Source organism: Nuphar pumila, chromosome 13 (genome assembly GCF_984573655.1).
Source record: "Nuphar pumila chromosome 13, dmNupPumi1.hap1.1, whole genome shotgun sequence".
NCBI lineage: Eukaryota > Viridiplantae > Streptophyta > Magnoliopsida > Nymphaeales > Nymphaeaceae > Nuphar > Nuphar pumila.
In genome coordinates this window covers 12,141,751-12,157,657 of record NC_143261.1, presented here as the reverse complement: position 1 = coordinate 12,157,657, position 15,907 = coordinate 12,141,751, and the positions used below count along the sequence as shown (strand labels likewise).

Sequence of the window (15,907 nt, the reverse complement as noted above, 5' to 3'; positions counted from 1 at the left end):
TCTCATATGTAGCTAGTGTCTTAGTCTTCTCACCATCCATAAGAGGCACATCTTTTTCGTTCTCTACCTTTGAGGACTAGTTTAGGCTCCAGATCAGAACCATCAATTAATCTTCATAATCCTTTTCCTTATATGTGGTGTTTTATTATTGAAAACCACATTACAAAATTAGTATCATTGAGTTTCATGGGTACGATGATGACTTTCTCATTGTCATCCATTTTTACAAAGTAGAGAAAAAGAGAAAAAAAAATGAGAAAAGAGAGAGTAGTAGCACGAGCACACCACCACAAATACAAGAAAATATCGCAATTTACCAAGATCCTTCATCTTGAACCTGTGGTTCAGGAGTTCTTTGACCTGCTCAATATGTTCATTAGAGTTACCTATAATGATAATGCCATCTACATATATCAATAACATGGTAACTGTATCTTTGCATTTGAATATGAAAAGAGAATGATCAAGAAGAGACCGATTAAAGCCATATTTCTCTATTTCAAGAGAAAAACTGTCAAACCAAGATCGAGATGCCTCCTTCAAACTATATATAGCTCTCTTTAACCTGCACACATATTCTTTGGAGTTCCCTTCTGCGTACCCAGTGGGCTGCTTCATGTACACTTCTTCTTTCAGAGTTCCATGAAGAAATGCATTTTTCACATCCAGTTGACTGATAGTCCACTGATGCTCAATAGCCAATGATAGTATGATGCAGATAGTTCTCATTTTCATAACCAGATTGAAGGTCTCATTGTAGTCTTATCCTTGCTCCTGTGTGAAGCCCTTGGCAACCAGTCTAGCCTTATATCGCTCAATAGTACCATCCGACTTATACTTTATTTTATACACCCACTTTGACCCAATCACATTCCGATCATGTGGTCTGGGAACAATATCCCAAGTGCCAAATTCATGAAGAGCCTCCATTTCTTCATTCATAGCTTCAATCCATCTCTTAGAATTTGCTGCGTGATAAAATGTTATGGGTTGATCTTCCTTACCTAAAGAGGTTAAGAAGAGTTAGAAATCCATCGAGAAATTGTCATAACTAACCCACCTATCAATAGGATGTCGAGAGCGAGTAGATCTTCTGAGAGCAGAGGAATCAATAGAAGAAGAATTCATCTCTTGATCAGAGTTGGGGAGGGTCTCTTTCTCACGTCGAGAGTAAACAATGCCTTTATACCTTTCAGGAGTCAAGAGTGGTTCTGAAATCACACTGTCGTGAGTCTTTTGGGCAGCGTGAGTCTTTTGGGCAGCATCAGACATGTTTTCCTCATCTCTTTGATTACATTATGATGGATAAACATCATCAACGCTAGAAAAGAGATCAGAATTCAACCAGGGGTGATGAGCTTCAATTTCAGGAGAAGTGTTAGCATTGTGGTCAAAATTTAATTCATCAAATACAACATTCCTGGATATTTTGATACGCTTACTCACTGGATCATAACATCTATATCCTTTATAATCATCAGTGTACCCTACAAATATGCACTTTAAGGCCTTATCCTGAAACTTGTGCCGCATTTAACTGTCAACATGAACATAACATACACACCCGAGTACACGCAAATCATGATAACTTGGATGAACACCATGCAAAGAAGTGTCACCCTCCCCATTCTTTCCTTCTTGTGATATGAACTCTGGAGGAACAAGAACAGAGCCATCCAGATGTCCGGAAAGATCTTGACTTCTTATGAATGGGATGATTTGTCTCTTCTAGGTTAGGAAATTAAAATTGTTCAGTTTCTTAGATACAAGTTGACTAAGAAAGTTGGAAGAAAGACCAGATTGAGAAGAGGAAAATGAATCCATAGTCGATTGAAGACGAAAACAAGAAACAAGAGAAAACTAAAAGGAAGAAAGAGTCAAAACCACATAGCGATTTGCTGAAGAACACCTTAAATCGCATAGCGATTTGCCCCCTTTTTTTTAATAATGATCTGCAGATCCGAGGCAGAAAATCAGGCAATGCAGTAAAATCTGTTTTGAATGAAGTTAACCAATAAGAGGCACGTTATTGAAAATAATGTGTTTTCATTTTCGGAATGGCAAGGAAAGAGACATAAGTTGTTTCAAAGGGTGAATCTGATCCGAAAAAGATTCAAAGATAATATCAATAAATTAAAAACAGATATGAGTTCACGTTCAGATCAGAATCTGATCTGACGTTAATTTGAGAAAACAAAATTGACGTGATTTCAACTCTTGAAATCACGCAAAGATCAAATGTGATATTGCATGATTATCAAAACTGCTATTGGGGAAGATCGTGTTCAGCAATGAGAAAAGAAGAACAGAAAAACAGAGAAAAAAAATAGATAAAAAGAAAAGTCGTCGTGAACAAATCCAAAACTCGAATTTTAGAAGAAAGGAAACACGTTAACTTGAATAGATTTAAGATTGGGTTTAAGAACAAGAGAATAAAATGGAGAATAGATGAAATTGGACTGAGAGATACCTTAGAAAGAGACAGAGAAACTCGGCTTGAGGCTCATAAGGAGGACACGGTCTTCAAGATTGGATCTTCTGCTCTGATACCATGTTAGAAATCATGGGTTCTGTCATTCAATCACAAGAACGAATAAAGAATAGAGAGAGAACGTTGTGGCTGCAAAAAACCCCAATTAGGGTCTGCGGTATCTGGCTTATCATTATATATAGGCTGGTACAAATATTAGGGTATGAGAATACCCATTACACAACAAGCAAAATTACAATAGGCCATTCATGAACACGTGGTTAAATAAACTCGAGTTGGGTCTGTGATCCGAGATCCAAACCCAGTCATGAATGATGACTCTTTTTCAATACCATTATGAGATAAGCTAGTACCCTTGATATCTATGTGTTGCGATAGTCAACCAGCTATATACAAAGCGGAAAGTAATATTTATGGTGAAAATCTAGACATATCAGTCTAAAGCACAATTATGTGAATAATTTACTCAAGCAAGACATAATCTCAATTGAATATATGAAATTTTGTCAAAACTTAGTAGATCCTTTGACAAAGGGACTTTATCGAGATATCGTATTTAGGATATCGAGGGGAATGAGGTTAAAGTCTATAAAATCAATCACCATTGATGGAAACCCAACCACATGATAAGGGTCAAATCATATCGAGAGGTTCAATGTGAAGAACAAGTCTATGAGTGATTGGATTGAGCACTTAATAATTTTTTCATTTCTGATGTCAAGTGCTCAAAATCTTTGTAAGAAGGCTGAATTTGTCTTTAGATCACTCATAAAACTGGGATACAACACATGACGCTTAATATGCTGCTTCTATATATTGGTACACATTATGACCACCTGAAGTAAAAGTGTGTGTTACAGTGCCTGGAAGGTCAATTAGGATTCTCAATTCAAATCTAATGCTATTAAGGTCCCAGACTGACTAAGATTAAGTACCACTAATGTAAGGGTTCAAGCCCGAAAGGTACCTTCACTTATGCATTGGATCTTTGCAAATAACTTCTTGAGTCTTCTTCTCATAGTTTTGATCCACGTGGGGGATTGTTGGTTTTTGGCTCAAAATTACCTTAGTTTACGTTCTATTTTTCCATTTTTTCTTATATATGTGGGTGTAGGGTTCCCTTCAAAAGTTTAGTCCCATGTTGAAAGTGGTAGGAACTTTCTTTGTCCTTATATAGGAAGGTGGTGCCTTAGAGGGCATGGCTTTCAAGGGCATTAAATTTTGGGCTTGAACAAACCTTGGATCTTGGATCACAAACAATATATATATATATATATATATATATATATATATATATATATATATATATATATATATATATATATGGATTTGGGTTTGCAGTTTCGGACCCGGTTTGGTTTGGTTCGGTCCGGTCTGGTCTGGCTAGGCTATAACCTTTTTGGCACTTGGACCCTACAAAAGTTTGGTCCCATATTGAAAGTTGTAGGAACTTTCTTTGTCCTTATATAGGAAGGTGGTACCTTAGAGGGCATGGGCTTTAAGGGCAATAGATTTTGGGCTTAAACAAACCTTGGATATTGGATCACAAACAATATATATTTATATTTAGATTTAAATTTAGATTTAGGTTTCGGTTTTGGTTTGTGATTTGCAGTTTCGATTTCAGATTTAGATTTAGATCCGGACCCGACTCTGTTCGGTCTGGTCTTGTAACGCCCCAAAATTTCAAACTTGCGAATCTTTCAGAAAACAGGCAAGAGACTAGAAGAAAAATCTATTTCCTTTCAGAGTTTGTTTATGTAATCAGCGGAAGACTATTTTTTTGTTAAATTCAGAAAGTCAAGCTGACAACTTTGGGCACGTTAGCTAAAAGAACCAAAAAGTACAAAATTCAGATATCCAAAGGAAAACCCGTGACAAAACCCAAAAACGTCCAGGACGCGAGCTAAGAGCAGGAAAAAGGAAATCTTGAAGCCATTTTGCCATCGCGCCATCGCCCGTGGTGTACCTAATCATCACCTATACCCATATAATGGGTTAGTTTCACGAAAAACTAGTAGGCGCACAAGAGAGACTATAAAAAATTGAATTAAGTACATTTAATTCAGCATGCTAAGCAGTTTAAAGCAAATATGCAGTTAAACAAGTAAGCCGTTCAAAACAAGTAAGCAGTTCAAGCAGGTAAGCAGTTCAAAGCAAGTAAGCAGTACAACTGTCAAACGCAGCATGACGATTCATTTGATCGTAAGCTGTGAACTACCACGCAACAAGCTTATTTTTGTTCTTAGAACGGGGTCTCTGCATTTAATCATTATCAGGTAATCATTTGTCGCTCTCACTATTTCTAATAAACTCTTTGTCCTGAACAACCTTAATTTATTTCCATCTCTCAAGGCCTTACGCGACCAACTGTCATCTGTTATGACTCACTTAAGGCATCATACTTTCTCAGAAAAGCCCACCCTTTTATAGAAGGTCCAAAACATAATCATGATCTAAAATCAATAAAGATCTGATTCTCACATCTGAATCCTGCATGAAATCATGCTAAAACAGAAAGCCAAATCTATAGATTCATAACTGGCTATTTCAAACAATCTCAGAAGATCATCACAACTCACCATAACTTTTTATGGTAATAAAAAATTACAAGTTCCACGTCGGATCGCTTGGTCTGAGCAATGTACAACCTCACAAGGAATTACTACCATAGATGGTATACCTGGTCTTGGACAATACACTTCCTTACAGGAGTTCACCGTCTTTACGGCTACCTGCTCTTGGACAGTGTACCTCCTCACAGAGATTCTATCGCTCTAGCCGGATTACCAGATTTTGATTATATTGGGAACCCGGTCCTCAATAAATGCATATCCAATAAAAATTATTGTGATACACACATCAACACAAATGACCGCTCTCAGGGTCGATAGCCACTATTATAATTAACAAGATCAACGCCGGATCACCTGGTCTGGGAAATGTACAACCTCACAAGGAATTACCGCCCTAGATGGTATACCTACTCACAAGAGTTCACCGTCTTTGCGGCTACCCACTTTTGGACAGTGTACATCCTCACATAGATTCTATCGTTCTAGCCGGGTCACCTGGTCTTGATCATACACACCCTCGCAGATAATCCTTTGGAGATCAGGTCCTCAACAGATACTATACTCAGTGATACATGCATCAATACAATCAACTGCTCCAAACAATTGACCGCTCTTGGGGTACGTAGCCACCAATATGGGAACAAACATGTATACCAACAATATGCATCATATCACTTCACATGGTAAAACAAATCACAAGATCACACATTCCTCTAATAAGGTTCCATGAGCCATGAACATTTATCGCATGCTTTCAACATTTCTTATCATGTGACATTTCAATCACATCATACAGAAGCATATAATACTACGCATCGTATCATTGCCACAAGGAACATTGCATTCCTCAAATAGGACCTCAAAGCATGCATAAACAAAGCATGAGTTCTATACACATGAGAACACACAGATTACATAATATGAATCAACTAAACATCAACATATGTAACTCCTACGTAGTTCAATAAATTTACATAGGATTCAAGTTATATGTACAAATATTCAGATCATTGCATCATCATATACATTCACAATTTTTATCTCAAAGCACATCGCATTCGACCTTTCTAGCATGTAACTCACGCATATATCTTCAAGACATTTTAATCAAATATTCATGATACTTATCAATCATGTTATACAGGTATGATTTATTCACTTAGGCAATCATAACGCAATCCTCTGTAATGAAACTATGTAGGCGATGATGTATCATTCACTTAAAAAGTCTAAACTAATCATTTGTCGGTGTGACATGTCATCCACCTATGTGCTAGCATAAGCATCATAATCATAAGAATCTCGGGGATACACAAAAAGTCTTAAACTAAGACTATTAAAGTATCTATTTGATATTTTCTGTGTTCACAACATTGTGCATTTAGCACTGTTCGAGGTCACACGACCGTCTCATCTGATCATCACAATACTAGCGTGCAGTGCACGACTATAAGTACTTTAGGATGAAAGGGGTATAGTTCCTCAATAGGAGCCTCAACAAAAGTGTTTCGCAAAGATATAATGTTTCTCAAACTTTACTTTTGACATTCTTTATCTTTTGAAACCACCAACAACTTGTGCCAACATCTGACATGTGATTTTCTCGAATCTCATCCGCTATCGTGGTATCTACATGCCTCGCATGACTCGATATTGGCCTCGATAAACGGGATACATGTTTCTCAACAGAATCCTCGCTAAGAAGTTCGCTCAAGCTCCAAATCGGGGTTACCAGAGATATGCCGAATAGACGAACAGAACCAGCCAAAACACATTCTTCCAAATACTTCGATTTGGTCAGTCTTTGATGCTTTTGCACAACTCCCTAAATTCCCAAGTCAAATTTGCTGGACTGCTCACTCGAAAAGCCAAGATCCCTCTCCTTCGATGAGGATGTATCGTTAAGCTTTCGACTCAACTCTTGTCGCAAGAGGGTGAGCGGTAAATGCCTTTGCATCCTCCACAAGGATGCCTTTATAGACATGCAATGAGCGAAAACCTGAGTATCATCTATAATGACAAGGCAATAACGAAATATTTGCAAAAGCAAGAGCCTGGGCGCAAAGCGCGACGACAAAGTAAAGACATGATAGAAAGTAAAGGATAAGGATCGCGAAACCGCATCCTTGAGTTAAATGCGTATTCGTATAAATATATATGATATATATATGCATATATATTTATTTAATTATCCTTTTTAGTTAATTGAACTCAATTCAATTGTCCAAGTCCTCCGTGCAATCTTCCCCTACCTTGAGGAGTTACAAGCTTGCTGGCACCTGCGGGTGTAAACAATTGACGGTTCGGGTCGCGGAGCGCGAGCGGGATCCATCGTACGAGCTGCAAAAGTTACAGTCTTAGCAAGCTAATACCAAAAACAAAAGGTCGGGGGCACTGCCGTTGACCTAACGTGAAGGAAATAGAGATAGGGGCATCGTGCCCTTGCGCATCTGCTATAAGTGTAAGAAGCTGGGGCAAGGGCTGCGAGCCCCTGCTGACCTGCTGTCAGCAAACTACGAGGAGGCAGGAGGTTGCACCCCTGCCCTCATAAAGCGAGGGCAGGCAGGGCTGCGCCCTTGCCTGACAAAGTAGAAGAGAGGCAGGGGCAAAACCCTTGCCTGTCAACAACGAAGGGGAGGCAGGGGGCTTCGCCCCTGTCTGTCGAGCATGCAAGGAGGCAGGGGCTTGTCTCCTGCCTGGCGATTATGCGAACAGGCAGGGGGCGAAGCCCCTGTCTGATGCCAGTGGAGAGGAAGGGGGCTCTGTCCCTGCTTGTAACGCCCCAAAAATCCAGGACCTGTAACTTTTTAGAATAGTTTAGGAAGCTTTGAAATCATACAATAATCAGAGTTTAAATAATACTTCAGCGGAAAATGATATTTTTAAAACCACAAGTCAATGGACCTTAAGCGCATTACAGCGTAAACTTTCCTTTTGTCAAATCCCGCACAACCATTGAAATCAAATGGTTTAGAAACAGAGTTTCAATAATTGAGAATTCGTTTGTTGAAAAAAAAAGAAGCTTACTAAAACAGCTTTATTAACTCACGGTTTAATAAAAGATAAATTTTGAAACACACTTTATACCAAATTTACCAACATGTCCTCAGGAGCGAAACGTCAGGGAAAGAGCTCTATCTTGACCTCATCACGCCATCGTGCCATCGCAGACTGTATTACCTATCCAAAACCTGCCCATAAAATGGGTCAGTTTCACCAAAAACTGGTAGGTGCACAAACATGACAATATTGAACATAATTAAGCAGAATAATTTAATATGTCAAGTAGACAGGCAATTATATAGCAATTTAATTTCAACAGATTCACAGAGCAACTATCATGAACACAATGTTAAAATTATTACAAGCATTTTACTGGCACAAGTAGGCTAACTATTACAAGCAAAGCACTGCACAAGAAAGTTAACTAGCAAAATACAATGTTTCATCAACCACACACACAATTCCATAAGTATTGAACCTGTTGTACCCTATAACTTTCATACGTGCATAACTGAACACATTGTGTGATCGGATTTAAATTATGTTTCGATATTAACTGGCCAAGCGGGTACGCACAAGGCACGACTCTAGAAACAGCCTAGACTGATCCGGGGGTTTATTATGCTATGTATTTTATGATAACCTGGATAGCTGACTGAGTCCGCACCTAAGGGGACGGTCGGTGACCAAGAGAGAAATCCCCAAAGCAGCATAAACAAAAGATGCATCCCAAACATGGAGAGCTACCACCTAGGATAATTATGGTAGTCCCATTCCCCTAACTCCGATGACTGGGGAAGCCGAGTCTTTTGCTCGTAACTGCCATTAATGGCCTGTCCATCGAAGTTTTGTACCTTCCTGTCCTCTCTCCTGACAGGAGTCAGCGATTCGAATGAGTACATCAGGCGTAGTTAACTGAAGACCCATTCTACATACTCTGGTCTTTCGACCCACTCGAGTATCTTGCCGGTGAAGGCGAAAACATCACTTATTTAGGTGATCACAACATTTTGTTATTTGCGCTCATCGAGGTTGCCACAACCTACTCATCCAATCATCGCAACGTAAGAAGACGTACTTGTCAAAAAGTACGGTCGTACATGTCATAAGTACGACTACGATGAAAGGGATATGGTTCCACAAAGAAACCCCAACATATATTATCTGCAAAAGAATGAATACAACACAGCCTGGCAAGATAAGTCTTGAATTCACTTCAACGACATTTTTCATATGATGCAAGGTCATCTCGGATCTCTCGTCTGATCAACAAAGTACTTAACATGTTGTGCATGTCAAAAAGTACGCTATACTGAACCGGGGAGGTCTGTGGGCTTCTCAAAAGGAATACCCAACACACAATTTCATAACAATTCAAAGAATATAGGAGTGCTCATTTGGCACGATTCATCCTTAAAAGCCATAATGCCACATTAAGTCATTCACGCAAGGCACAACACTATCAATCTTGCATCCAAAATTTATCTTAGTATCTACATGTGACACTAGATTGATAAATAAAGAATGAGTCCTTCAACAGAACCCCCACTCATTCATATGCTCATGCCCCTGATCGGGGTTATACAAAATGAGCCTCCACTTGAATCAAGGTTATAAAACATTTCTCCCAAGTGTGTGGACTTGGGAGGGGCCAAATGTGACTTCGCAATCCTGCAAGACCTAAAACTTAACTTTGCAAAAGCTGTGCAATTTGAAGAGCACTGGGTTGACAGAAGGAAACTCGCTTTTAAAGAACTACAACGCACAAACACAACTTTTAGTGTTTTTGAAAACAAGTGATATCAGGATAGGCACAAGACTACGTTTATGTAAGTACATATTTACCATAAATATGAGCATATGCAGGTTATAACCTGACAACAAACAACTCTCGACTTGCAATGCCGCACATCGAGCGAAACGCACATAAGTAACACACGAGGTACCAAAACCATACCTTGACCAGTTAGATAGGCAAACACATAAGGTCATAAGTAATACACGAGACACGAAGTCGTACCTCACTCAAAGGAAACGTGCAGGCAAAAATGTATGCAAGCAAACAAGGGCATATGTATTTCAAGAAATACGAAACCACACCTCAACTCATAAACAACTATGCAAAATAATGATCGAAGAATGAAATTGTACATCGACCCATAGGAACGTACATGCAAGTATATATGCAAGCAATTAAGGGCATGAGTATTGCAAAAAAGGTACGAAACCACCTTCAACCACATAGGCAAATACGCAAATTAATACTCGAAGAGTACAACCGTACCCGAACTCATAATTATGCAGACAAGAAAATATGCAATGCAAAAGCAATATAAATTTAAGTATATCCAGCATGGACATCTTAATTATTTTAACTTAATTAGGTTCATCAATTGCCTTTTGTGCGACTTTACCCTACCTTGGGATGTCGTGCAACTGCGTACGCCTACGCATGAGGATAATACGAGGGTTGAGCAGCGGAGCACGATCGGGACCTGTTGCGTAAATATGCAAGAGTGTTAAATATTCAATTATGTTAATATAATTAATGGTGCAACGGGGTAAGGATAGAATTAGGCGAAGGCGGCACTGACGACAACGGGGCGACAGGGAATGAGCCACTGTCAAAAACAGCGAGGCGGCAGGGGGTCTGCCCCTGCCGACAGCAACGAGGCGGCAGGGGGCCTACCCCTGCCTACAGTAGTGAGGCGGCAGGGGCTAAGCCCCTGCCAACCACAACGAAACAGCAGGGGCTGAGCCCCTGCCGACAGCCACGAAACGGCAGGGGGGCCAGCCCCTGCCGACAACACGAGACGACAGGGGACCAGCCCCTGTCGACAGCCACGAGACGGCAGGGCTAGCCCCTGCCGACAACAACAAGGAGGCAGGGGCCAGCCCCTGCCGACAGAGAGAGGGAGAGAGCTCGGGACGGGGGGGGGTGACAGAGGGACAAGCCCCTGCGTGCAGAGAATCAAGGGGCAGCAGGGGGGGTTATCCCCTGCCCTCCCAAAAGCCAAGAGGCGGCAGGGGGGTGAGTCCCTGCCAGCCCAACAAAACAAAGGGCGACAGGGGCATTGCCCCTGCCAGCCGAGATAGGAAGGCGGCAGGGGCACTACCTCTGCGCGCCAAAACCCCAGAGGCAGTAGGGCGAGCCCCTGCCTGCCGAGAAACATGAAGCGGCAGGGGCATTGCCCCTGCCTACAGGTGATCTAGGGGTGGCAGGGGGACTGACCCCTGCCAGAAAAAGAGAGACCGGGGCGGGGGTGACAGGGAGGGCAACCGACCTTCCGTCGGTTTCCCTATCACCCATAGGGGTGAGGGGGTGTCGCAGGGGCCATTGGTCCCCTGCCGACACTCCGGCGCACCCCCAGAGGGAAGAGGGGACGACAGGGGCCCATAGGCCACCTGTCGGGCCCCCGATGGACACATGGAAGGTGGGAGGCCGCGGCAGGGGCTGTGAGCCGCCTGTCGGCCTCCCGGCGAGGTGACGGAGAGGGGGGTGAGGAAGAGAAGAGGGAGGAGGAGAAGTGGCGTACCTGGGAGGCGAGGTGGCTGGCGATCGACGGCGTGCGCAGGGAAGGAGGAGGCGTCGGTCGTGGTTGCCGCCTGCAGGGAACGAGAAGGGGGGCGGGGCATCGTTCCTCCCCTCCCGCAATGCTCTTAAAGAGCTCGGGGAGGGGCGACAAAAGGGGAAACCCCGATGGGTTTCCCTATCGGGCCGAAGGCGTGGTGGGGGGGGGGGGCGCTCGGGAAGAGGATTTAAAATCCTCTTCCTGCGTCGGGTTATCTTAAAACCCTATCGCAGGCGGGCCCGGGTCGGGTCCGATAATTTTTTTTTTTTTTTTTTATGAAAAACGTGGGTTTTACACTGCTAGCCGAAAATCAAAGAGGCAGAGGCTAGGCCCCTGCCAGTTAGTCACAAAGGGAGAGGCAAGGGGCTTCGCCCTTGCCTGCCGAAATTAGCAGAGGCAAGGGCAAATAGAAGGAGAAGGCGCAGGGAGGGGGAGGGGGCTTGGCCCCTCCCCCACCAAACTGATGGTGCAGGGAGGGGCCGCCACCTCCTCTGCTGAAAAAAGGGGAGCAGGGAGGGGCTCGACCCCCTCTTCTGCCGTAAAAGAGAGCAGGGAGGGGCTCGACCCCCTCCCCTGCCGTAAAAGAGAGCAGGAGGGACTCGACCCCCTCCCGTGTCGTAACCGTGAGCAGGGAGGGGCTCGACCCCCTCCCCTGCCGTAAAAGAGAGCAGGGAGGTATAAAACTTGGGCGACGTCGGGGATGTCGACCGAGGTTGTCGGAGCGAAAGGTGGTGGCGAATTGCCGGCGCCTTCGTAGCAGAGAAAAAGAAGAAGGTGGTGGCCGACGGCTTCGGTCGCCGGCGACTGTGGGCGTTGGTGGCTGCGGGGAAGAGAGGAGGCGGGAGAGGCAGAGAGGAGAGAGAAGGGGCGAGAGAGGAAAAGGGGGAGGGGGGTTCTCTTTGAAACCCCTGCCTCGCTGTCTTTAGAAGGCACGAAAGGCGGTGCCTCCGTTGGGTCCGGGTCCAGGTCCGGATCCTACCCGAATCCAAGTTAAATTTTTTTTCGGGTTTTACAGGTCTGGCTAGGCTTTAACCTTTTTGGCACTTGAACGGTTTTGATCACAAGTCCATACATGTTCGTTAACCAAGCCATAATACTATGCATTTATCCCTTTTTGGATTAGTTCAGATATTATCCAAATTGACTTGCATGGCTATTAAGACCCAAACATTCCAAAATCCACCGCCCTTATCTCTGGACTCATTGACCATTGACTTTTGACTCAGTCAAGGTCGACCTTGGACCTTTTAGGATTGTTTCCGTCCAGTTTTTGCGCCCTCTTTAGGCTGGCTATTTGACCAACCATGACCCATAATGGCTGGACGTTTTGGCTTATGACCCTTTAATGAGCCTTTGGGGCCTATATAAACCCAGCTCTTCCTCCTCATTTCTCATCCCTCACTGCCCTTTCCTCTCTATCTCGAGATCAACTCTCCTTTCTCTCTCTCCTTGAGAAGCTTTCTCTCTCTAATTTTGGTGCCTCTCTCTCCTAGGTTAGACCCAAATTCAAATAGAGATCCAGATCTGGTTTAGCCTAGATCTAGTCCCGATTCGGATCCAGATCCAATTATGGTTATGATCTAGATTCAATTTCAGATCCAATCCTAAGACCCAAATCCATTATAGTTTGAATATCTATACAAGATTCATATATGGTTATAGTTTGGATTCTTATCCAGGATCCATATTCGTTATAGTTTGGATCTCTATCCAAGATCCAGATCTAGTTGCTAATCAAACCCATATCTAGTTGTAGTTTGGATTCAAGATCCATACCCAATTCAATCCTAGTCAAGAGGCTGTTCAAGGCAGTCCGTGTTGAGGTTGTTGGACTCATCCAGTGCAGGGCGTGGTTCGGTCATTCGCGAGAAGGCGAAAACTCGGTTGTATCCTGAGAGCATAGTTGCACAAATACCCATTGCACTAAGGACTTGGTCCTAAGTGGGGTAACTATCACTTGAAAGACAACGCGTTTACACGTGTCTCCAAGCTCACTGGTTCAATCTCAGTTGCCTGACCCACTAAGTAAGGTATAATTTTCAACATCATATTTTTCATTTTCTTCCTAGGACCTCAACATTCCCAAACTTTTGACAGATAGCTTCTATGTTATTTTTATCTTTTTTGAATTTGTATGGTCATTCAATACTGTCTTCTATGATAAGAAAATTTTGATCATGGTTGGCATCTTTCTGACAAATGTAGCTACAAATCTTCAAGAATAAGCAGCTTCATACCTTATGGTGGTTATGTATATAGCTTCCATATGCTTTCTTTCTTTGATCTTTTTGTTTGAATCCATTCTTAAGTAGAATTTGCAGGAATTTTTTCTATTGATTGTCTGATTATACTGTTCTTCGCTTCTTAACTGGTGATATTTCTTTCCACAAGTTTGTAATTTTATCATGCTTAAATTTCATCCTTACATTCATGTGCTTTCTGACATGTTGATTTTGCAATTCCAGTCATCAGTTCGTCGGGTTCATCTTCAGTCTGGGAAGGTGAAGAGACTATCTTTCTTTAACATTTTATAATTTTGCATATTTTTGTATGCCTCACGTGATATGCATTTGGCCTTATATGATATGTAAATAGAATATTTTGTTTTTTTAATTACATTTTAAAGATGAAACAGAAAAAAGAGGAAGAAAGGAGAAGAAAGAGGAAAGGAAGATGACGAGAAAGAGGAGAGAGAGACTCTCTTGGAGAAATCATAGAATGATCTCTCTCTCTCTCTCTCTCTCTCTCTCTCTCTCCGTGTGGTTGAAAATATGAGATCTTTGCATAACACAGCTTCAGCCTTTTCATACATAGATGGCAATCTGCTGCTACAGTAAACTGAATTTGCAATGTTGATGACTTCACGATTATCACCAAATCAAATTATCAGGACTTGCATTTCATCCTCAACTCCATAAGCTTGGTTTTAAATAGATTCAAAAACCATTTTGTAAAGTAGACAAGCTAGGCTTGCAAGAGAGAAGACTTTGATTGGGTTGGTTAATCCTAATCTGGACCCTAGTTACTAGTGTAATGAAAGAGCAAAAAATACAAATAGATGCCTCCTACGGGCTTACAAGAACACATGAACACAAGAGAACAATGACCACTTATGGGTCAATACAAAACTTATACACATAAGCTACTTATGGGCTTGAATCACAAGTAAAAATAATGAATATTATTGAGAGATTGGGTGCTTGAGAAAGCAATACCCATCTATGGGGAAGCACCCCTATATATACACAATAGAAACAAACAAAAAAGATAAACAAAATGAATAAAAAATGACTTTATATATGATACAACAAAGCATGCAAAGTTACGCAGGTTTGCATGCAAAAAAATTGCGCATGTATGTGTGATCTCTTAGGAAATTCACATATTTGGGAGGAAACTCTCATATTTAGGAGGAACTTTGCTTATTTGGGAAGAACTTCACATATTTGGAGTAAGTTCGTATATTTGGAGGAACTGCACATGTTAATGTAATGAAATATGCGAAAATACAAAATGAGGACCTCTAAGGGCTTACAAGATCATAAACACAAAGTGCACATGCACATACATGAGTCCAACTAAGGGATAGTACAAAAACACAAAGGCACAACACAAGCACTAAGTGCATTAAAGACAATAAAGATAAGAACACAAAATAAAAATATTGATATTATTGAGCATGAATACTTAAGATAAGCATTAAAACAATGAGGAGGAACAATGCCCCTATTTATACACATTACAAGAGAGAGAGAGAGAGAGAGAGAGAGAGAGAGAGAGAGAGAGAGACCCAAAATACTATGGTCAAAAGACCAAAGAGCCCTTGCTTAAGAGGCCAAAATACAAAAAGGAAAAAACAAATCAAAAAAGGAAAAACTGTTCCTAATGAAAAATAACTATTACACGAGATGAAAATACCGCTAGAGGATATTTACCTATTACATCATTATAAATAATATATATACATATATATGAATATATATATATATACAATATGAAACAAAATATATATATATATATATATATATATATATATATATATACAACTTAACACCCCCCCTCAAACTTACAGTGTGATATACCAAAAGTTTGGAAATACAACAAAGATTCAATGGGAAGGATTCAAGTCTTCAAGTGTCTTTAAGGAAAATCTCCATCTTTATAACACATCAGATAATTTTGCAAATACAAGTCTTCAAATGTCTTTATTGATGATCATCCCCAAATGCCTTCATCGGCTATCTCCATGTTCATGAGATGATGCA

At 41.4% G+C, this 15,907-nt stretch overlaps 1 protein-coding gene across 2 annotated transcripts in view; it reads left to right on the top strand.

Annotated features, from left to right (window-relative positions):
* LOC149817779 (glutaminyl-peptide cyclotransferase-like) overlaps nt 1-15,907 on the top strand; it is an 82,730-nt gene that overhangs the window by 20,344 nt on the left and 46,479 nt on the right. For both annotated transcript variants that reach the window (XM_089985087.1, XM_089985086.1), the window contains exon 3: nt 14,108-14,143. In XM_089985087.1, coding sequence (XP_089841213.1) covers nt 14,108-14,143 — 36 coding nt within the window. The remainder of the gene's footprint in view (nt 1-14,107; nt 14,144-15,907) is intronic.